The 23,389-nt window shown below is 35.7% G+C and overlaps 1 protein-coding gene across 3 annotated transcripts; it reads left to right on the forward strand.

Moving 5' to 3' along the window:
* Window positions 1-2,182: 2,182 nt before the first annotated feature.
* On the forward strand, window positions 2,183-22,486 carry Chd1 (chromodomain-helicase-DNA-binding protein 1). Of its 3 annotated transcripts, none has more exons than XM_022069493.2 (25): window positions 2,183-2,227; window positions 3,564-3,709; window positions 5,343-5,526; window positions 6,196-6,335; window positions 7,316-7,519; window positions 8,188-8,363; window positions 8,921-9,250; window positions 9,595-9,836; window positions 9,917-10,030; window positions 10,343-10,507; window positions 11,267-11,547; window positions 11,837-11,972; window positions 12,604-13,194; window positions 13,497-13,739; window positions 14,453-14,620; window positions 14,703-14,832; window positions 15,261-15,409; window positions 15,881-16,251; window positions 16,828-17,065; window positions 17,606-18,007; window positions 18,731-18,909; window positions 19,723-20,010; window positions 20,128-20,484; window positions 21,308-21,415; window positions 21,600-22,486. In XM_022069493.2, the coding sequence occupies exons 1-25, from the start codon at window positions 2,198-2,200 to the stop codon at window positions 21,829-21,831; spliced, it is 5,604 nt and encodes a 1,867-aa protein (XP_021925185.1). In that variant the 5' UTR covers window positions 2,183-2,197; the 3' UTR covers window positions 21,832-22,486. The 3 variants fall into 3 exon arrangements, with proteins under 3 accessions (XP_021925185.1, XP_087200266.1, XP_087200267.1); XM_087344140.1 differs by having other exon boundaries at window positions 19,723-19,995; XM_087344141.1 differs by having other exon boundaries at window positions 5,343-5,484.
* The last annotated feature ends 903 nt before the right edge of the window (window positions 22,487-23,389 follow it).

Below are 23,389 nucleotides of genomic sequence, written 5' to 3' on the forward strand. Positions count from 1 at the left end.
GTCTTGACTGATATTTATACATTAACATTTTGGGAAAATGTGTTATGAGAATGTGATTATGTAACATCGGTGTTTTTATGTGGATTGTTGTATGACAACTTAAAAAACCTGCTGTATTTCCAGTTTTCAAAATAATATATCTCGACCAAACCCATTGAAAAGAATAAAGGGCTATACATTGCAGTCTAAATGTGTTCATGAAGTCTGTCAGTATATTGTATAAGGAATAATGATCACTTGACATGTAATTGCCTGTTGGGTTCTTAATTTACTAAATTTTGATGCCAGTGAATCTTGGTATGGAGTGTGAGAGCTTTTGGTCATGGGATTAAAGGTATGCCTTTGCAGTGAGGGTTGGTGGATCCAATGAAGGTTGATGTGTAGTGAACAGTGAAAGGGGTGGAGAATCAACAACACTGGTGATCGTTTATTAGTATATTTCTCGGATCTTTTGTAGAACTGTAGATGTACTTCCATATAGCACTGACGAACTTCTGGTACTGAATCTAAACATAAATACAAACTTGATACAAGTCAAAACGATGGACTTAAATTAAGAAATTGACTGTTTGCAGTAACTGAAGGTGCAGCTTATATTCAAATAATTTGGATGTTGGACTTGGAAACTATAGACAACTTCTAATAGCAGATGCAACAACATAGATGCTGGTAATTTACACTGAAATTGACTAAACACTAAATGAAATGGGGCATGGAATACAGATGTTCAATAGCCCACAAAAAGTTGTTCTGGTTTCTGACATAGTAAATTTTTATATATTGTTAATTAGCCAAACCATGCTCAGTCATGACTGGCTATCCAGTTTTACTATCAAAATTCCTTGGTCCATCAAAATTTGACTTTTTAGCAACAGTTTTCCAGTGTTATAGACCTTTTATGATATGCTAACAAAATTGGGAGTGGGTACCCATTAACTCTTGGTATATGGTGACAACCTATCTTTTGGATGTGCACTTCTGCTTTTCTTACCCCTCCAGAATTTTGAATTAAATCAATGCAGGAGCAGGTAAGACAGCATTTAGGTGTGTTGAGGTACAACTTGTGTGGTGAAAGGTTAGAGAACAGATGATTTTCCCTAAGTGGAGACCAACTCACAAGTGATCATCCTAGAGAAACTTGGATAAAGTTGTAATCAATTCCAAGGTGTTTATGTAAACTCGAAGTTCTGAAACTAGTTTCATAATTCTTGAGAATTGCATCTTGTCACTAGTAGGTAGGTACTTTGTAGATGTCATTTTTTTATATAATTTGTGCCTAAATACAGGTCACGTCAGTTGTTGAATTAATCTGACATTACATAATTATTTTTGCTTTTAGTCTGTTAGTATATGTTCGGTACAATGCATTATAAAATATATATGGGGTTAAGACCACAAATATACAGGTATCCCAAAATGTCAAACATTTAAGGTAAAAGGGTATGAATGTGTAGGTGCTCAGCTATATTTGTTGAAGGATGTATTGGTCATTTTAAATATTTCCACAGTAGAGCCCTTCAATACTGGAATCCTGGTGAAATTTGCCTTTATGGAAGAAATGGAAGCTATTGCATTTGGTTGCTTTTCTTTCATGGCAGTACTATAAAAATGATACTTTGGTAATATTTCTGTGCCAGTAAATGTTCTGATAAATGTAGATTTGTGGTAAGTGGATAGCATTAGTCTTGGTTGATATAATCATTGGTTACGTCTTGCTATCCTTTGTAAGCTAATGAAAGAGTGGTGAAATACTAAGTTCCTTGATGATTCAGGTCATCCTGTTGGTCACCATTTAAAGGATTGTTGAAGGTTCAGCAAGATATCAGTTATCAAAGTACTTCAACATTATACCCTACATAATATGATTAAATGTGGGTGATAACCTTCTTGATTGAAAGAAGATGCCGGCTTGGAAATTGCCTTTTAAAGTACTATATTTTTAATACCAACCACGTTTTCAGTTCAGTGTTACACAGTTTTGTATCAAAATTTTACATTCTTAATATGAAGATATTTTCAAGAATTAAGTAATAGATTCAACATCCTGCTGGTGTGGAAAATATATTTGAAAAGAGAAAGTCTTGGTGGTTTAAGCTTGAATATGTTGAGGTTAAACATTCTCAACGCGATTCATACAGTTATTCTGCTGGTGTATTTCTGGAAGGTTTGGCTATGTTAACGAATATTAGCATTCATAATGGCAGTTAAGCAGTGCCAATTAGTAAAGGTAAGATAATTAGTCGGAAAACTTTAAATGGATTGTCACGTCATAAATGTCTTTACGTTACCGGGATGGAACGAAATCGCAAGGCTAGTTGATTTCGTATGGGAGGGGAGTGGGAGATTTGACCTTGGTAAGACGCCATCTTACACAGTAGTTAAATAAGAATTTTGACGTTTCGTGAAAGCATGTATGGAATTTAAATCCCTTTACAGATAGTGCCGTCAAATAATTGAGTGATTAGATATCGGTACTGTTCTTCTGAACTACTGGTTCTGAATGTCTTGTCCCTGTCGGACAATTAATGGTCCAACTTGAAAGGCATTGACCTAACAACCTCCATTTAGCCCAGAGCTTTGTCAGTATTATAACAATTGGCTGTGCTACTGTTATCAGTAATGCATCGTGACAACAGTAACACAAACGAGACCATGATTGGGGATATATACGATTCGTTCCGTAGACGGATTCATGTTAATTAGAATGATATTTCCCTAGTGAAAGGGTCGCCCCTTCAGTTGGAGTCAGTAGAACAATCTTGGTAGGTGAGAGTGCTTGCACTAAGTTGGTTTTAAACGCATTTCTTCAGGATTGAAAGTTCTACTAACATAGCAGAACTTAACGCCTTTCGAAAATGTAATTGCTGTAACACGACCCACTATACATTTCTAAAAAAAATTTGATACATGCAGGCAGAAAATCATTATGAAGTTAATAAACATTTGATTTTTGTAAAACGTATTTTTTTCCACATTTACATAGGACTGTTGCCATTTTTTAATTCTTAGAAATTGCTGTAATTGTGGTTTGTCATTTCATTATTTTTATTAACTTTGGTGTTTAATCAAAAAGTCATTACTTATAACTTTTGAATGGAAAAGAAGGAATCCATACAGGTGGAGAGGAACCCTTGAAGAAGACAGCCACTTGTAAGACCGAGAAGCAGATAGAAAGCTAACGTCTTCAAGTAAAATACATTCTTAGATTATGAACTGGATTGAGGTGGCCCAAATTATACACATTCCCCTGTGATTGTTAATTTAAGTTAATAAACAACAGAAACTCAAATTGTGGCATTGCATTATGGTTATTGTCAGAATGCTGAGATGTTCATGCCAATGTCTCGTGTATTCAAGAGGATGGCTGGCATGAAAATTGTCTGCAGTCTACCATCTAGTCTCACAAGGTATTGCTGCTAGGAAATAATGTTTGTAGTATGGACATGAAGTTTCCTAACCTGCAGCCCTTCCCTTCCGATTCCATTGCCTCTTACTTGCAGTGGGTGTTTAGCCGACTGCTGTTCCATATAATTAAAACTCCTAATATTATTCTCTACATGTAGGTTGTGTCTGGAGAAGAATCTGGCCAAGAATCAGGATCTGAATCAGACAAGAATTCTGGTTCAGGTTCTGATAATGAGTCAAAGAGCAGTGTGTCGTCAAAGTCTGCCTCCAGATCAGGCTCAGGTACAGCCTCAGGTTCTGATAGGTAAGTGAATAAACCATACTTCTTTTATAGTAGCTGTTTGCCAGCTTGTGAATGGTGATTAAGATAAAATGAAGGTCATCATTTTCACTGTTAAAGATTGAGAGCCGCATAATTTATGCCGTTTGTTTAATTTTGTTTTGATGAATTTTATTGCCCATCAAGTATCTTACAGAGTAAATATCAGAAATGTGTACAAATTTTTGTTTGGGGAAGTTCTTGTAAGCGTTTGGTTAGGTTAGGTTAACTAACTCCCTGCCATTCTTATCTTGTGTTAATGGTATTTAAAAATCTTTGTTGCCTGCCTTTTATTTAACGCAGTTTAGATGTCTGACAAGAGCTCAGCGTATGGGTTTCTCATAAGTTTAAGGTTAAAGTATGGTGTAGCATTTTGCAGTAATGGTCGTACAACCTAACCATTTATGAAAAATATCTGGTATTTGTGTCATTTGGAATGAAACAATCACAGGGTGTGGTAGGCAGAAAATAGCATTGTGTCTCTACAAGTTCTTGAAATGCATTCCTGATAATATTTATGAGTTCAGTATTGCTGTTCAGTGCCAACATTCTTGTGGCTGTGATGCTAATGACAGCTGAAAGATAATGTAGAAGTTATCACAACCAGCTATAAATTTCTTGAAGTTGAATGTTCTCACTTAGAAGTGAGCATAATTTATGCAGCTGCAGAGAAAGTAAAGATAAGAATAATGGCAAAAGTAGAATTGTCTAGGGATTGTGCAGATTTAATCTGAATAGTACCAGCATAGCCACCCTTCAATGTGATTGGGCTGGAACAATATGACTCTATATTTCAGGGCACTACGTAGGAGTTTTTTTACATAACTCTCAACTTTAATACAGATGATGATGCAGTTTGGCAGAAGATTAGTTCAGTTCACTATTGATGAGATAACCCCAGGGCAAAATATTATAGAAGCATTCCTGTTCACTTGAGAAAGGATTTAATACAGTGTATTGGAAAATAAGACAGTTATCATCTCCCAAAGCTCATATGAATTTAAGATAAGTGGTATGTCACTGCAATGCACAGCTCGCTGACCCATTCTTATGACATGATACACAGATGATAAAGGTTAATGGAAGGTGGTCACATTGTTTATGAAACCAAAATGCTACCTGAAGCATCATTTAATGCTTTGATCTGAGAGGGATTATATGAATGGAGATTACAGAATACTGACATAATAGGATTTATATTGTTCTCTTAGTATTATTAGGACAGTTTACATTTGGGAGGTTATAGTGTTAATGGGAACAAAATATGAATTCAAATATTGCTGGGGCATTTCTTGGAAAGCATAAATTAAGGTAGAAATATAGAGATAATTTTAAGATGGATCTTATGGGAAGAGATTGGATTTAGATACTGCAGAAATTCTAGGGGCATTGTGGCTGTAGCCTGTACTGTTTGAAAGTCAGTTTATGCCCTTGTAATGTGTTTGTTCGCATAAGGTACTGTTTTAATTGCAAATTTACTCTAAAGTGATTTAAGATACAATTACTTGGTTTTGGTCATCTGGTGATTCTTTTCTAATAGATGAACAGAGGTGAAATTGTGATCCAGATTATGAACATATTTTGAGACATCTAAATTCTTCAGTGAGTTTGATTCCAGTTCTTCGGGGTCATCCAAATCTGGATCTGGCAGTGGTAGTGCATCAGACTCAGATAAATCTTCTCCAGAGAAAAGTAGCGACCCAGTTCCATCTAAAAGCAGTCATGGCAAGCCTCGACAGTCTGCTTCTGATCTTAAGCAGGTAAAGAAGAGTGCCTCTTCAGCAAGCAATCAAAAAACAGAGGTAGGAGGCAACATAACATAATATGTGATGCTCTGTGCTACCTTCGGTATCACTGTGCATGGAAAACTTGTGGTCTGTGGGCTCATGTTGCTTCCCAAATGCAAACACATGCTTTTATATGTTCAGCATATAATTGTTAAGTCTGATTTAAAGATTATTACAAGAATAAATATGAGGTCATCGGTTCACTATTAACATTTCAATATTGCCTTTGTGTTAAAAAGTTGCATAATTTTTAAGTGGTCGTTTAACTAATACTAAATTAATAGCTTTGGACTGCATTTCTTACTAACCCTAAGTGAATAATACATCCCTCATACTATGTTATGACTGTCTTTTGTGAAATGCGATGTTTTTGTATGTGAATCATAATTTTCCAACATTAAAATTATAGTATATTGAGTATTAAATAATTATTGTTTTGATCAGAAATCTGATCAAGTATGAGCAGGCCTATAAGAAATTCTGCTGCTGCTTCTGTTTCAATGAAGATTGTGATATATATTTTGAGTTTTTGTGTTAAGTGGGGGAAAATAGCCACTGTGCAACATTAATCATTGCAGTGAATGTCAGGTTTAACTGACTCTCAAAATATGTATATTTAATTATTCATAGGTTTTGTTTTTATGTTATAATAGTCATAAATAATATGTTATTGGTAATTGCCAGTGCTGGGAGGACAACCCAGATGTATATGGGATTCGACGATCAGGTCGCCCAAGAAGGGAACCTGAGAGGCTGAATGCAGCAGAGAGTGACTCTAGTGAAAGAGGAAAACAGAAAGTTGTTCCAAAGAAGTCTTCAAAGAGGCAAGTCATTAGAAAAGTATTAACAAGGCTGTCAGAATATACCCAGTACTGGATTTTGTATAAATCATTTGATTATTCAGGTATAGTGCCTAGAATTGTTCACAAATCCTTAGCTGTAATTTTTATGGTACTTTGTCAGCAGCTTAAAAATTGGGAACTGGATTACAAATATAAGAATAACCATCTATGGCCTGTTTGGGCTCATATATTAGTCATATCTTGTTTTAGTTTTGTAATTTTTGTGGAAAATATTGTTTCCAATCTTGTTGATAATATTAACTTTTTTTGAACTTGGAGAATGTATTCCGAGAAAAGGTGTTTGTATGCAAGTTATTGTTGGTAAAGGTAAAGCTTTTCCTGGTGCCTTACTAAATTTTATACCAAATAAACATATAGGTTGTGAAGGAAAAGCTTGGCATTAGATGGAATTGAATGGTACCTTTATACCCCAGCTGCTTTACTCCCCAAGGAAGGGAGCCCTATATCCATTGAACAGGAAGCTGGGTTAGCCCCGGAACTAGCCTGGATGATGTGGCAAAGAAAAAAATGCTGCCTCTACATGAATGAAACCTTGGAACATCCAGCCCATATCATAGTTGCTATACTATTTGAGCTACTCTGGCTCCAATTATCGTTGGTGGTAACATTTATTTTAGACAGTGGAATAGAAAGAATAGTTTATGTCGCTCTTGCATACCACGTTTTTTAAAGACTTTAGGTGCTATATGTTTTTCTTGGGACATAAGCTTAAATAAGTTTGCTCTGTCTTGGGGGAGGGGGTGGTGTTTTCTTGATGACATGGATATAAAGTGGCTATTGTGGAAAGAGATCAGTTTCAGGGACCTAAATTTGCCATCTTGTTACAAAATCACATTTAACTCGGTGACATTGAGTATTAAATAATCACTGTTACATCTCTTGAAATATCCATCTTATCGAAAGTTTTCTCAGAGGTTTAGATGTGTTAGTTTTGCATGCAGGTCAGGCACTTGGAATTCAGATTCATCAAATTCAGACTCTGAAGAAGAAATTGAGAGACCACCTCCAAGTAAACCACCTGCGAGGAAGGGTACATCATCTAAGCCAAGGCATAAAGTTGAAAGTAAGAAAGTATCACGTCGGAAATACAGCGAATCATCAGATGACTCTAGCTTCAACAGTGATGATGACAATGAAAGCCGCAGGTATGCGTGAGAATACCATCAGTGACACTGTTCTTATAGTAGAACTATTAATAAAGTTCTGTTGATAGTCAGTATGGAGTGATTCTTATGTACCTTCATCTTTTACCCCCTTTTAACTTTTTTTCCTTTTATTGCCATTATATCTTGGCTCTTTTCATATTACTTTCCCTTCTCTGTTTTATTAAGAAGTGTTTACTAATATATTAGCTTAGTTTTTTTATTGTTGATTCCATAGTTTGCATGTATTTAGATATTTCTTTTGTGGGGGAAAGCAAATACCATCCAATATACTGGCTTTTATATAATGCAGATTATTATGTCTTCTACTTCAAGAAAGTGTAATTTGAATTTTGCTCAGTCATTTCATATATTGTGGCATAGTTCATGTAGGATTTGAAGGATTGTTAACCTTTATCAGTTGTACTTCTCATCTTACTCACAGTCCAGTTGGCTCTGTGTCCCACTTGTGTACGACGAAACCATTAACCATAGAGTTTAAGTCTGGCAGCAACCTCTTAGTAAGGGGGTTTAAATCCATAGACCAATATGATAAAGGTTAAAGAATTATTGGTGTTGATGAATCTCATTTTGTTTCAATAATTATTTTGAGTTGTGTAATTTGGATCTGCTCTTGTAATTTTTGCTGGAGTGAAAATTAATATGTGTAGGCATGCAAATCGTCGTGCAGCAGCCACGGTAAGCTACAAAGAAGATAGTGATGAGGACAAAACAGGCTCAGATGATCTTGTAGAAGTGGAATGGAATGAAGCAGACACTCCAGCTGAACCAGATAATGCAGAAACCATTGAAAAATTACTTTCCTATCGACGTGGGAAGAAAGGAGGTGATGAAACTGTATTTAAGTGTATATTCTTGCATGTGGTCTACTTAAAATGAGAACCATAAATTGCATTTCAAAATATTTAGTCTTCCACCATTTGTTATGCAATAATACAATTTATAAGAGTGTACTCTTGCAGTGTTTAAATTGCTAGTGGTAATGTTACTACTAGTTATTTAGTAATATTTTGGTGATTATACATTTTTACTTTATGAAGTTTGTCATTGTTTTGGAGACATTGTAATTATCATCTTCATGGTGAAGTGACTCATATCTTATATTTATAGTGTCTTCTTATGAAGCCAAAGGAAAATTATTTTCATGTTGGTGGATTTGGAGTTTGGGTGGATTAATACGAGTCAGACTTCAGAAAAATGAGACCCTTTTCAAGGTCACGTTTTTGGAGAGAGGTGTCTGACAGAAAAAATAGCACATTCTTTCAACCTGTGCTGCTCTGTAGAAACTCTTAAGTCACAGTGTAGCATAAACACTTATGGTTGAAGTAGAGTCTGTAATCAGATCAAGTTTTATTAAATATGGATATTTTATGCTTCGTTTAGTGACTGGAAATATTACAACTATTTATGCTGTAGAGGAAAATGGTGACCCTAACAAAGATTGTGATCCAGAAGATCTTGAAAATACAGAAACGCAGTACCTCATAAAGTGGAAAGGATGGTCACACATACATAACACTTGGGAATCTGAAAAGTCACTCAAAGATCAAAAAGTGAAGGGTCTCAAGAAGCTCGAAAACTTTGTGAAGCGTGAGGAGGAGCTTTCGGCATGGAAGCATCATGCATCACCAGAAGATATTGATTACTTTGAGTGTCAGCTGGAGTTGCAGAATGAATTGCTCAAGAGTTACAACCATGTTGAAAGGATTATAGGTATTGTTTCTTAAATTTATTGTTTGGAAAACTTCAATTTTTGTATCAATATTCTTAAGATTCACTGAAGTTAATTGTGGAGACATGTCAATTTAAGTGTCAGGTGTGTAATTTGGGCTTAGAATGCCTACGAGGACACTTCTTAAATCTAGTACAATAAAGATTTACATCAACAATATAGTTTATTTTAAATTTTTAAAATTTGTTACATCATTATGTGTAATGCAGTATCTCATTTATTTGCTATTCATATGACTTATTTGTGTTATAATGTGTACTTTTATACATATATGCTATTTCTAACATATCCAGCAATTTTATTTTATTTTCTGTCTTTTTTTAAGCTGAATTTGTTAAACCAGATAGTGCTCATCCTGACTATTACATCAAGTGGGAGAGTTTGCCATACGCTGAAGCCACGTGGGAAGATGGTTCCATTATTGAAAAGAAATGGCCAAAAAAAATTAAAGAATTTCGGGATCGGGAAGAATCTAAGCGAACGCCCTCAAAACACTGCCGTGTTTTGAGGCATAGGCCAAAGTTTGTTCAGGTGAAAAGTCAGCCTGAGTACATGGGTGGTGATCAGGTGAGTTGTGTTATATTTATGTTGTCACGGAATGTGTATGTAATATCACAAATCACTGTCTGTCGTTCCTGTCCTTGCAGGTTTTAGTACTACGAGATTACCAGCTGGATGGACTTAACTGGCTTATACATTCTTGGTGTAAAGAAAACTCTGTAATTCTTGCTGATGAAATGGGTCTGGGAAAGACTATACAGGTATAGTAGATAGTTTACAGATATTCTGGTTCTGTGATACTAATTAGATATTTTTTGGTATAAATATGTGTAAAAATATCTGTATTGCATTTTTAACAAAAATACACTGTGTATCTGTTTTTCATAAAGCGCAGATTTCCAGTGCCTCAACTACTCATTTAAGTAGCACATGTGATTTGTATGTTATTTTAAAATCGGATTTTTGCTGTCACAATTTTTCAGACCTTTAGAATAACGTGGTTTTTGTATATGTATGGTTGGTAGCGTGGTTGTTCTTTTTGTCTTACTAATCCTAATTGTGTTTTGTTTCAGACAATATGTTTGCTTTATTACTTATTCCATAACCATCAGCTGTATGGTCCATTCCTTATTGTGGTGCCCCTGTCTACAATGACTTCTTGGCAGCGAGAGTTCTCTCAGTGGGCACCAGAAATGAACATAGTCACATATCTTGGAGATATTAACTCTCGGAACATCGTACGTTTTCACATGTTGTAGCATTGCTTTCAAAATCTATTTTATTTTGTATGTTAATGTGTTGTGATAACCAAATATTGCGACAACCACCTTTGCCTTATAATTGACATCCAGTGCTTGGAATGGTTAATAATGAACTGAATACAGTTTCATATTATATACTCCCCTATGGTGACTGTGCCTTGACTCAGCTTCATATCATTTGTACTTGATGTCAGAAAACTAGAAACTTAAATTCTCTAAGTCAGTGGTCCCCAACGCGGTGCCCACAGGCACCTGCCAAGGCTTTTTTTGGGTGCCCGCTTTGTTACGGTAAGAGACTGAATAATGAAGGCCGTTCAACCACGAACATTATAAAGTCAAAGCGCAGATCTAGACTTACTGACGCCCATCTTGACAATTGCTTGCGAGCAGCAACATCATCCTACACTCCCAAATTTGAAAAACTGGCCGATGAAATGCAGTGCCAAACATCACACTAACTTCCCGCTTGAGTAATAATAATTGTACTTATAAACCTACGTATTTTTGATCACGTGGTTTCTTGTATCATTAAATGTTGTGTTGTTTTGTGTATTATTTGGTGTTGGGGACCACTGGTCTAAGTAGTAGCTGAGCTGAGTATTATTTTTTCAAGATATAGTCAATGTCACTTGTGCTGATAGCAGTGTTTGCCTTCTTTTCCACCCTGTTACATACTCAGTTTCTTGTAAACCTATAAGTCTGGATTGGATTTTTAATCACCTTTTATTTGTGTAGATTCGACAATTTGAATGGTGCTACAGTGGATCCAAAAGACTCAAATTTAATGCAATTCTCACTACCTATGAAATTGTATTAAAAGACAAAGCTCTCCTGGGTAGTCTGAGCTGGGCCGCTCTGTTAGTGGATGAGGCTCATCGCCTAAAGAATGACGACTCCCTCTTATACAAGGCATTGATGGAGTTTGACACAAATCATCGTTTGCTCATCACTGGCACACCTTTGCAAAACAGTCTGAAGGAATTATGGAGTCTGCTACACTTCATCATGCCTGACAAGTATGTTTATTTTTTAGTTCCTGTCATATGTCGCCTTACTCATTTTCAAATGTTATTAGTGAACCTGATCATGCTGTAAAATTAATTTATTTGATACAGATATTCAAATGCTTACCTCATTATTTACTATCAACAGTTTGAATTAATATATTTATGTTACAAATTTTGCTTTGCACAGTTTGGTAATCTAATATATTTTCAGAATTATGTGATGATAATCCTTCACTTTTGGTATTAATTTTGTTAAAGATAATGTGAGGGTTATATCATGCCATTCTTATTTGTTCAGATTTTCTTCATGGGAAGAATTTGAAAAAGAGCATGAAAATGCAGCACAGAGAGGGTATTCTAAGTTGCACAAACAGCTTGAGCCATTCATCATACGTAGAGTTAAGAAGGATGTTGAGAAGTCACTGCCTGCGAAGGTAAACCTCTTCCTAAATTATCTTCAAGATAGTATATGAAAACCTGAATGTTGATGTTTGAAGCCTTAACTTATCTGTACTTTCAGAATGTTAATAGGCCTGTACTATTAACTCTTTCGAAGTAGTTATAAATTACATTGCGTTGTTCTACTAACTCCATAGAGCGAAGTTGCACTTTTTATGACACCTGAGTTTTTATTCATTTATTTAAAAGATCCTGCTGTGAGCCAGATAAATACAGTCAATGGCCTCCCGCTTATTTCTCCAAGATTAATTTTAATATTTTCCTCCCATTTATGCCTGATCCTTTCTAGTGGTCTTTTGCTTTCAAGTTTCTCAACAGAAATATTTTTTTCAAACCTATCATTCCACATTTTTCTACTACATATTCATTTGCCATCCTAACAGCTATAGTTCACACCATTTCAGGCTTCTTATTGTTACTCCCATGTGACAGAATTTAAATTTTATATAATCTTATGTTTTCAAGTAGTTGTGATGAAAATCAGAATTATACTGGAGCTTTAGAGTATATGTAAAACAACATTTCAATAGAATATGTATCTTAGAATTTGTGTGTTCCCTTAGCTCTTTGTAGCTAGTACAAATATAATAATTGTTTTGTTACCAGGTCGAACAGATACTACGTGTAGAAATGACAGCACTTCAGAAGCAGTATTACAAGTGGATCCTTACAAAAAATTACAATGCATTGAGGAAAGGTGTGAAAGGTTCTTCAACAACTTTCCTGAATATTGTGATTGAATTGAAGAAGTGCTGCAATCATGCTTTTCTGACAAAACCCGTGGATTTTGATCAGAGGCCATCTCCTGAAGAACATATTCAGCAGGTGATCAGAGGATCGGGGAAACTCGTGTTGCTTGATAAATTGTTGGTTCGATTGCGTGAGACAGGCCACCGAGTGCTAATCTTCTCTCAGATGGTTAGAATGTTGGACATACTGGGTGAATATTTACAGCATCGTCACTTTCCCTTCCAACGGTTAGACGGTAGTATTAAAGGTGAACTCCGAAAGCAGGCATTGGACCATTTTAATGCCGATGGTTCTCAGGACTTCTGTTTCTTGTTGTCAACAAGAGCTGGAGGTTTGGGTATCAACTTGGCTACTGCTGACACTGTTATCATCTTTGATTCTGACTGGAACCCACAGAATGATTTGCAAGCTCAGGCTAGGGCACATAGAATTGGACAAAAGAATCAGGTGAGTTCAAATTCTATCACTTGTAAAACATAATTAAGTTCAACAAAATGAATAGTGCACCTAGTTGAGTGAGCATTGCATGTAATAATAAAGCAGAAGGGAAAAAAAATAATAAGATGTTCTATTAATTTCTTGCTTAAAGGTTGATTAATATGAAGCTCAGACGTCAATGGTTTGCTTGAGACGTTATATTTTTAATGTGAAAAATTTTGAACAGAAAAATACAGAAATAAAGAATTAATTAAAGAGAACAGAGGTTTGTTGCTTATCTAAGGATAAATTAACGTTTATTTCATTTGTAGGTGAACATTTATCGTCTTGTGACGCGCAGTTCGGTTGAAGAAGAGATTGTGGAACGTGCAAAACAAAAGATGGTATTAGATCACTTGGTGATTCAACGTATGGATACAACAGGCAGAACTGTGTTGGACAAAAAGAGTGCTAGTAGTACAACTCCATTCAATAAGGAAGACTTGACTGCTATCCTTAAGTTTGGAGCAGAAGAGTTGTTCAAAGATGAAGAAGATGGAGATGAAGACCCAACGGTTAGTGAAAATTGGAACATGAATGAATCATTTCACTCCATTGCAGTTATTACCTATTAGATAAGTATGCACATACATTCGAGGGGTTGAGGTGGCTCGATCGGTATAGTGACTGGCTATGGACTTGATGACCAGGGTTCAGTCCCCAACATGAGCAGAGGATTTTCACTCTAGCCAAAGACTACCTTTTAGCTGTCGATGGGTACCAACTAATACAGAGAATTATCTTTTGCCATCCTCAATGAGATGCCAAGAAATTGTACTAATCGGAAGTCTGATGCACTGTCCAAATTTCCAGTAAGTGTAATGGAAGTATGTCTTGCTTTTATTTACACTCATTGTAGAAAATGCGTACATAACAGGACATGTCAGTGTGAGTGGATCCAGATAATTTTAATTGATATGTGGTCCAATGTTGTTTGATTGCCACAGGTTCATAATTTGTTGCTGTTTTCTGAAGTAATTTTCTCATACTTGTTAAAAATGTGTATTAAAAATCCTTGCATAATTTACAGAATTGTATCTGTAAGAACAGAATGTTTCTTGGTTGTCAATCATGTATTGAGATAATAAATTGTAAAAATATATCTAAAAAAAATTTTAGTGCCCAATGTGAATTAGCATTCATCACTACTTTAGGACTTGCTCTTCTTCAATTGACGAGTTAAATGGGGGTTCCGTAGTGTAATAAACACCAGTGTTCATTATTGCAGTGTGACATTGATGAGATTTTACGGCGAGCAGAAACTCGCGATGATGCTCCCGCTACAGTTGGTGACGAGCTTCTTTCAGCATTTAAAGTGGCGAGTTTTGCGGCTTTTGAAGAGGACAAGGAAGTTCCTAGCACGGAGCAGGAACCCGATGATGAGAGTAAAGACTGGGTAAGTTCCAGTGTATGGAGACTAATTTGAATAATGTTTTACGTTCATGGGTTATTGTAAATTATGTTTTACATGTGTGTAGGATGAGATCATTCCTGAGAACTTTCGCAAGAAGGTTGAAGAGGAAGAACGCCAAAAGGAAATGGATGACTTGTACTTGCCACCTCGCAGCCGTAAAACATTACAGCAAATCAACCAATCCGATAGTGACGGTAGGCTTCATGCATTACTGTAATAAAAGAGAACTGAAATTCAGTGTTTAATCATTACAATGCAGAGTAACTATTATTATATCCAGTGCACTAGCAAATATGTACTTATATTATTAATCCTTTTACATCGCTTTTTAACTATTTAGAAGAAATTAAGATCAGTAATGATAAATGTGATAAGTATTGTAGCATAAAAAAAGGGTGGAGTACCTGTTGAACTCTTATGAACATGTAACATTTTATACTCGGTGTAATAAAACACAGATGCAGGAAGGTTTGGTGTTTGGTTTTATTACATTTTGGCAGAATAAATTCAGTATCTGTCAGTTATGACAGAAATGCAGATTATTCATGTTGTTTATTTTGTTTTTCTCCATTTTCATTGCTGTGAGCAATTGAGAGTATTGTGTTTTTTACCTGGTATATAGGTGAAGGAGGTGGTAGAGGAATGAAACGAAGAAAGAAAACTGAAGAATCTGATTCAACCGAGGAAGGAAGTGATGAAGAGAGACCAAGGAAGCGGGGACGACCCCGTGTCACTCCTCGTGAGAATATTAAGGGATTTACAGATCAGGAAGTGAGTTGTGTTAAAAGATAGTTATTGTATATTATATCTTATTTTACATGAAAAATTAATAATGCATGTTCATTAATGGCTCTGTTAGACCTACAAGTTGTTATGAATTTTTTGCATTAGCAAATAACATGAATGTATATTAGAACTGATTGTGTCTGTCCATCAGTCTGTATGTTTGAACTGAAGAACTTCTTTATTTATTTCAATGACATTTTATATGAATGTTATGCTATTGGATGTCAAATGCTTGAACTTGTAAGTTGAGAACAACAGTAACACTCTTCATTAGGGTTGTCTTTCTCAACCTATAAATCATTGTTGGGGTGTTAAATCAACAGTTATTCTGATCACATATAATAGCATGCAGTCTCTGTCTATTATGCAGTGGCCTTATAGTCAATAATTATGTTGTTTTGGTTAGTTTTAATTCCTTCCTGCATCATGATTTGATGATTTAATAATGTGATGTAGATCCGCCGGTTTGTGAAGAGTTTCAAGAAATTTTCTGCGCCATTAAAGCGCTTGGAAGCTGTAGCATGTGATGCAGAGCTACAGGAAAAACCACTAGCAGAACTGCGCCGGCTGGGAGAACTGTTGCGAGAGCGATGCGCAAGTTCCATGACAGAACAGCAAGCACAAAAGGAGAACGAGTCTACACATAATGAAGACAGTAATCTCTCTGGCCCTGCTCAGAAACGACGTGGGCGCGGGCCGTCCTTCAAGCTAGCGGGGGTGTCCGTAAATGCGAAGAGTCTGTTGGCATCTGAGAAAGAGTTGGAAGTACTTGATGAGGTCTTACCAGAAGATCCTTCTGAGAGACTGAAGTGGGTCCTTGATGCAAGGTACATGCTACTTTTAGGATGACTAGATCTTCCCTATCCTCAGGCTGAACCTTTTGCACACTTTGCAGAATTACAGAAGAAAGATTGTGATCTTACTGTAATCCCTTTTCACATAAGATTTATAAGTGGAGACTTTTAAATAAAATAGATTACTTGTAGACTTAGCATTTGATCTCCAATATATTATCTTCTCACTACACACTGAAACTTCTTTAGTTCAGTGGCTATATAAGGATTGTAAGCTGGATGACTGATGGTGATGTGGTCTGGAAGAGAGGAGATTCATGTTTGTTCCCAGAGCTGACTGCAGTTACATTAGCTTTTATGTACGTTGAAACCTATGGCACAAACTGGTCACTTGACATTTCACTGTACATTATTGCCAGTTTTTTTATATTCTGAACTGTTTATTGCTAATAATTATTTATAGTTTATAGTGCTGTAATTTACAGTGGTCACTTGCTGCTATAACAATTATCAGATTGTGAACAGGATTTTAAATTCGTAGTATCTGTTTTATGATTACAGTTGCTGTATTGTTCACTCTGTATACTAATGAAATGTGTGTCATATTAGGGTGAAGCCAGCCAATTTTGATGTGCCTTGGGACATAGAGGATGATTCTAAAATATTACAAGGTATATATCAGTATGGAATAGGCTCGTGGGAAGCAATAAAGATGGATCCATCACTTGGAATTAGTGATAAAATTCTTGCAAATGAAGATAAAAAACCTCAAGCAAAACATCTTCAGACAAGGGCTGAGTACCTACTGAAAGTGCTACGTAAACATTTGGATAATAAGAGCGGTGTGGTAAGTAAATAAAGATTAAACCATTTGTGTAACGGTTTCATTATCTTTAATTCACACTGGTCCATGTAGTAGACATAACACACTGTCTGATATGACTTACGCTTCTCGTGTTCACTCCTTGATATAACTCCAGTATATAATACCAGTAATAAAGCTACAGGTTCCATAAAAGGCAGGAATTTCTTGACTGGTTAATTATACTTTTAACTTCTCAAGAAGGATTGTGCTCTGTGGATTTGAAGTTACATTTTATTTAATTATTATGTGTGATATGGTAATGGTCACAGTGGGGGGACATTCTGGAGCATGGGCCTTTATGACTGGGACACTGGGGTCATGGGTTTTATAAGTCCCACTGAAAGCATGGTTGATTGTTCACACCTTTCTGTTTTGTGTTGCCCTGTTGTGGTAGAGGCTTTGCAACAGGATCCCTACCAAATGTTTAAATAGCTTCCCATATGTGCAGCCAAATCCTTTGAGGACTGTAGAGCCATGAAGTAAGACATCGTGGTAATAATGTATGTTTTGTCTTGTCATCAGGCAAAACCAAAGCGTCAGCGTAAAACACGCGAGGCTAAGGCAATTCTGACGAAAGAAATCATTGAAGATGACCTTACATCAGGAGATGAGAATACCAACAATACTGCAGCATCTTGCAGCACTCTAGCTCCTCCAAAACGACCGCCCAAACCCAAACTTGAAAAAGTCAAGGTCAAGACTGAAGGAGATGCAGAGGAGCCAAAGAGTGATACTCCTGAAGACAAGGATAAGGATGACATTTCAAACAAAGAGGAATTTCGCAAAGAGAAGAAGAAGTTGAAGAAAGAGAAAAAGGAATCTAGGAAGAAGAAGAAACCAACTGGACCAATGCATTTCACAGCCAACAGTGAACCTCGAGCACTTGAAATCATTGGAGATTTGGAACCTTCTATTTTTAATGAGGTACAAAAATATACTGCAGTGTCTCTTGGAGTTTGTTTTGGGTTTTTAAGTAGATCACTTAGATACTGAAGTGACATGATGCCGTTACAATTCTGCTTCCCGCCTTCCTCACATTGCCATGTCCGATATTACAGGCATAATTGTAGATGCCACTTTCTTACTGTAGAACATTTTTCATATATAATTGTATTTTGTGTTACTTTAAAGGTTTCATATAGATTGGTTTGACAGTCATTGAATTAGTGATATTTCTGTCAAAGAAAAGGGAAGGGTTTGGTTCACCTAGAATTACATCCCACTTATCTGTGCGGTATTCATTGATATTTAAACAACTGAACACCATATTTAAAAATGTTTTCATGTAATATGCCTCTATTTACATCTTTATTTTTGTGGGACTTGGTCTTGGAAGTTTTGTATCTGCTGTGGATGCAAAAGGTTCATTCTGTGCAACTTCATGAAATTTTCAGGTGACTAAGAAGGAAACTTGTTGATTCTTATCTGTTATTGTTAACTTTATTATATTACTGAGCAAGAACATGTATTCTTGCATGAATCTACATTACTGACAGTCATATTTCTGAATATTCTATAATACAGTTACAGAACAAAAGCTTGTATATTCAGGTTTCCATAGTGGCATACCTCTTTAGAAAAGAACACATTTGAAGAGGACATTATGCTTATTATAATTACAGTTAACTCATTGCATTCCCTTTACAGTGCAAGGAGAAGATGCGTCCTGTTAAGAAAGCTCTGAAGGCTTTAGACAACCCTGATCAAAGTCTCACAGAGCAAGAACAAGTAAATCATACTAGGCAGTGTTTATTGCAGATTGGTGATCAGATTAATAGATGTCTGTCTGAATACAAGGATCCTGACAAAATAAAAGAATGGAGGAGGTAATACTTTATTTAGTGAATGTTTACAAATACATTTTTTGTGCCTGTTTGTTAAGCGTGAAGTTCTCACACATTTCAGTCGATCGCATTTCTGATTTTTTTTTCTTAACTAGGGAAGTGCTAACCATTCAGTTTTTAGTCTTTGTGAACTATATTTTTTTCAGTTGAAGTTCAAATTTAAACAAATTCTTGTATGTGAAATATGTCTGTTCTGGCTGAATGATCTGTTATATTTATTTATGGAGACATTGATATAAGGAACTGCAGTGAACTGGAACTTGTAGTCTTGTAACTGTTTTGGCACACAGGGAACATATACTTTTTAAGATTTCCATTGCAGTTTCATTTTCATCCAGTTTTCACCATCTACCAACAATGCTGCAATTATTGCATTTGCTGGTACATATACTAAATGATATGTAGTAGTTCAATCAAGACATGGTGGTTTCATTTTTTATTTATATAGAATATCTGTACTCCTCCCCAAGTATTGTTGGGGTGAGAAGAGAAGAATTAGATTGGTGGGGCATGTGGTGTGCATGGATGGGGCAAGAGGTGTGCACCGGGTATTGGTCGGGTAGCCTGAAGGGAAGAGACTGCTGGCGAGACCTAGACATAGATGGGATGATCTCAGGCAGGATCTATGGGAGTTAAAGGAGACTGAATTTTGTTGGCCCAGGACAGGGACCGGTGGAGGGCTTTGGTTAATTTGGTGGTGGACCTTCAGGTGTTGTAAGCCATCTAGTTAGTTAGTTAGTTAGTTATAGAAAATCTGTAATTATTTTACTTACATTAAATTATTTCCATTTTCAGTAACCTGTGGTATTTTGTATCTAAATTCACTGAGTTTGATGCAAAAAAGTTATTCAAGTTATACAAACATGCTGTAAAAAAGGATCAGGATAAGAAAGGACCAGAGAAGATGGTAAAAGTAGATAAGGGAGATGATGAAATTAAAACAAGTGAGTCAAAAGAGGGTAACCATAATCGAACACTAAATAAGCGGCGTATTGATGAAGAAAAGGAATCTGAAAAGGATGCATATGCGACACCTATTAAAAGGCCATATGTACAAATGGATTCAAGGTTAGTTAAGAATGTGTGAGTATTTACAGCTGTAATAAGTATTTATGTGAAAATCGTAGTATGTTTATCTTTTGAGATGTGATGTGTTGCTTCAGACTAAACTAATTAAAGTTTATATTCCCTCCCTTGAAGTCGAAATCGTGATAAGGAGGAACGTGGGCATGACAAGGAGCGAAGTAAAAAATCAAGTAATGATCCTAGAATTGATCACTCATCGCGAGAACGCATTAAGGATAGTGGACGTATTCACAAAGATAGTGGAGGTAACTTGCCTCTAACACCAACACATCAGCGAATGAGAGATGGTAATGGACCTTCAACTCCTTTACGTAGTGTCGGGCAAACTACTACTACTTCATATGTTGCAAGGCATGAGTTTATTGCTGGAGGAGATGGAAGAACCACGACTAGCCCACATGGAAGACACAGTGGACCAAACCAGAATGATGGAGTTGGTGACCGATGGTCTAGTGGTCAAGTTAGAGAAAGGTAACATATTAGTTATTGCCTCCTTTTGAACTTGGAAAATATGTACTCTGAATGTATTTTTTTTAAAATTCATTGCTGACGGTGTTAGTGGTTTTAATTTGAGTCCATATTGCACAGTTTGGACATTCACTTAATGTGAAGCCTCAAATAATAAAGGAAATATTTTTAGACAGAATGAATGCACACTCCATTTGACAGTGTGTGCAAATCTTACAGGCAACTTCCGTGGCTGTAGTTCTGTAAGAATTAATGGTATGATTTCCATTGTATCTTGGAAGCTAACTCATTAGTGATTCCCATGTTAAAGCTGTTCCATAACACCATAGCATGGCACATCTTCAGTTTTTGGATTGTTTTCAGATGTGTAAGGTGGCTGTGAGTATATTGAATAAGCAGTCAGAAACATCCAGCAAAGGAATGGGTGGGAACTAGGGTATTTGAGGACATGGTGCTCACTTATCACTTTGCTTTTTGAGGCCTTCAGATATTTTCCATTGAGTTTTATTTACAGATACTATCTGTATTCTTTAAACAAAAAGAAACTGTGGCTCATGGCCATGCAAAACAGTGGGAAAAATAATTGTTTTGTATCCTGATCTTTGTGTTTTTAAAGTAGGTGAGATGATAGCAATTTCTGAATTGAAGAATAACAAGTTTGTTTAATGAAACATGAAGACATATTTCCTTGATATTGCATCCAGTAACATAAATAGCATAACATGAATGTAATTAGTACGAGATTCACCAATACAGGGATATACGAAGAAGTATGGTCTTCCAGTATTACAGCACATCATGATTGATAATTTTAATTTGCTTTCAGATTTAATGTTGACCACAAGAGAGATAGGTTTGATAATTATCAACGCCAGCCAGGTTCTGGTTATCATCGAGACAGAGACAGAAATCATCGCATGTTGGACAAAAGAAGGTGTGAGCTTGTTGAGTAATGTTTCTGACTATTGTTGTATAAAGTTAACTGTATATATAAAGCGAAGTAAGTGTGAAATAACATCTACAGTTCGCTAAAAAAATTTAACAACATTTTACTATCCTTTGTTCCATTCAGAAAATTATCAGTGTTCTCACATTTACAGCACTTATTTTGCTTCCAGATTTCATCAGGGTCCAACAAATTACGGTCATTATGGACCACCATTTGGGTCAGCTCCTGTTTACCCTTCAGCGGAAATGCAACCTCATTTTCCACGAGAGAGGTTTCCAGGGCCACCGATGGGTGCTGCTGGTTCTGGTGGGCCAGGAAGTGGATTTCAAGATTGGCGGGGGAACAAAGAGAGGGACTATCGCAGAGATTATGATAGGAGACCACCTCCCACAAATTCATAGTAGTGCTACAAATTGTGTGAATGCAACTGTGTGTTGTGCTTCGTGAATTATTTCCACTGTACATAGTCGTGTAGATTGTGGATATAATCTTGTGTACAGATACTAGTAACTGATATGCTGTAAGATATCCTGTGAAATGTGCTTTCTAGAAATGTTTTCAGCAGATATTATTGTATAAAGGTGTTGGTTTGTGAACTATATATTTTGTTCTTAGCTGAAACTGAAAGAAAATCATGAGATTTAATTGACATTTGAGAAATACTGTAAGAATATAGTAAGTATTCTGTGCTAATATTAGAACTTTCTGTACAGCTATAATATTTGTTAAAATGCAGAGATACTATAACAAAAGAAGGAAAGCTTAGAAATCATGTCTGAAAGCACTGAACAGTTTTATATTTCTGTTCGCAGAAGGTACTTACACTGAATTCAGTGGAGTGTTTAAGATGAGAATTCATCATAATAGTGAATAATGATTTTCTTTTCATCACTGGTGAGACTTAAGTTGTGTGTGGCTTGTGATGATTTTATTTCTTTAGTGAATGCCAAAGGGTTTCCAGTCGTACTTTCAAGCTCTTCCCTACTTCATACTGTCATTTAGTGTACTATTACAATCTGTAAATCAGATTTATAATGTAAACTACTTTATACATAATTCTTATAGTGTTTCTTACTCTGTTCTCTGAGAGTTTGTCAAGATTTTGACATTTTATATTCCTATCCTTGACCCCTTCTCAAAATATGAATCTTCTGTTTATTTTTAGCAGACAAGTGGATACTTACATCTGAACAAGACAGAGACTTCTTATTTATCATAAATGATTCATCAGTCAAATCGTGATAGACTCTGAGTTTGGTAAAAGAAGGCAAAGCAATTTTTAAATTTATTAAGCTATGTAGATGGCAAAAGTATAATATATTTATTTTCAATAAAGTATATAAATTATGTGACAGACAATGGATATAATGTATAACACAGACAAGTGGAGTTATAATGTCTAGTCAGTTGAAGTTTAAACATGAAGTATGAAATTTAAAATAAAATACATTTTATATTAATTATTTTAAGGCTATAACATGATATGGTATAATTTTTTCTTCCAGTACATTCTCAGAACTAAGGAGAAATAATCTTCATCTTGAAAAATGGATGTATATATTTGAATAAGAGTAAAAGACACTAGCTAGTAATAAACAGCATAACAGATATTCAACATTATAATATTAAATAAACTAATGTTTATATTCAATCATAATGTTACATTGTTACCATCAATATACAACTGTTTTATTAGCAAATACAACCAAGCAATTAAAATTGTTAATATTTTTAATTGACATGTTTTGATATCATCTGTGTATCACTTTGGAGTACCCCAAAATCCAAGCTATTAAACGTACACATAATACAGTAGACCCTCACTTATTTGCAAATGGATTATTCGCTTTGCAGATCAACCACAATATGTACATACACCTCCAGGGCCTTTTGAACATTTTTATTTCGAAAGTAGCTCAAGAAAATAGCTGTCTGTTATTTGTGTAGTTGGTGGAATGA

The sequence above is a fragment of the Zootermopsis nevadensis genome, unplaced genomic scaffold, assembly GCF_977971745.1.
Source record: "Zootermopsis nevadensis isolate Lab colony 2312 unplaced genomic scaffold, Znev_1.0 Znev_ptg000007l, whole genome shotgun sequence".
Taxonomy (NCBI): domain Eukaryota; kingdom Metazoa; phylum Arthropoda; class Insecta; order Blattodea; family Termopsidae; genus Zootermopsis; species Zootermopsis nevadensis.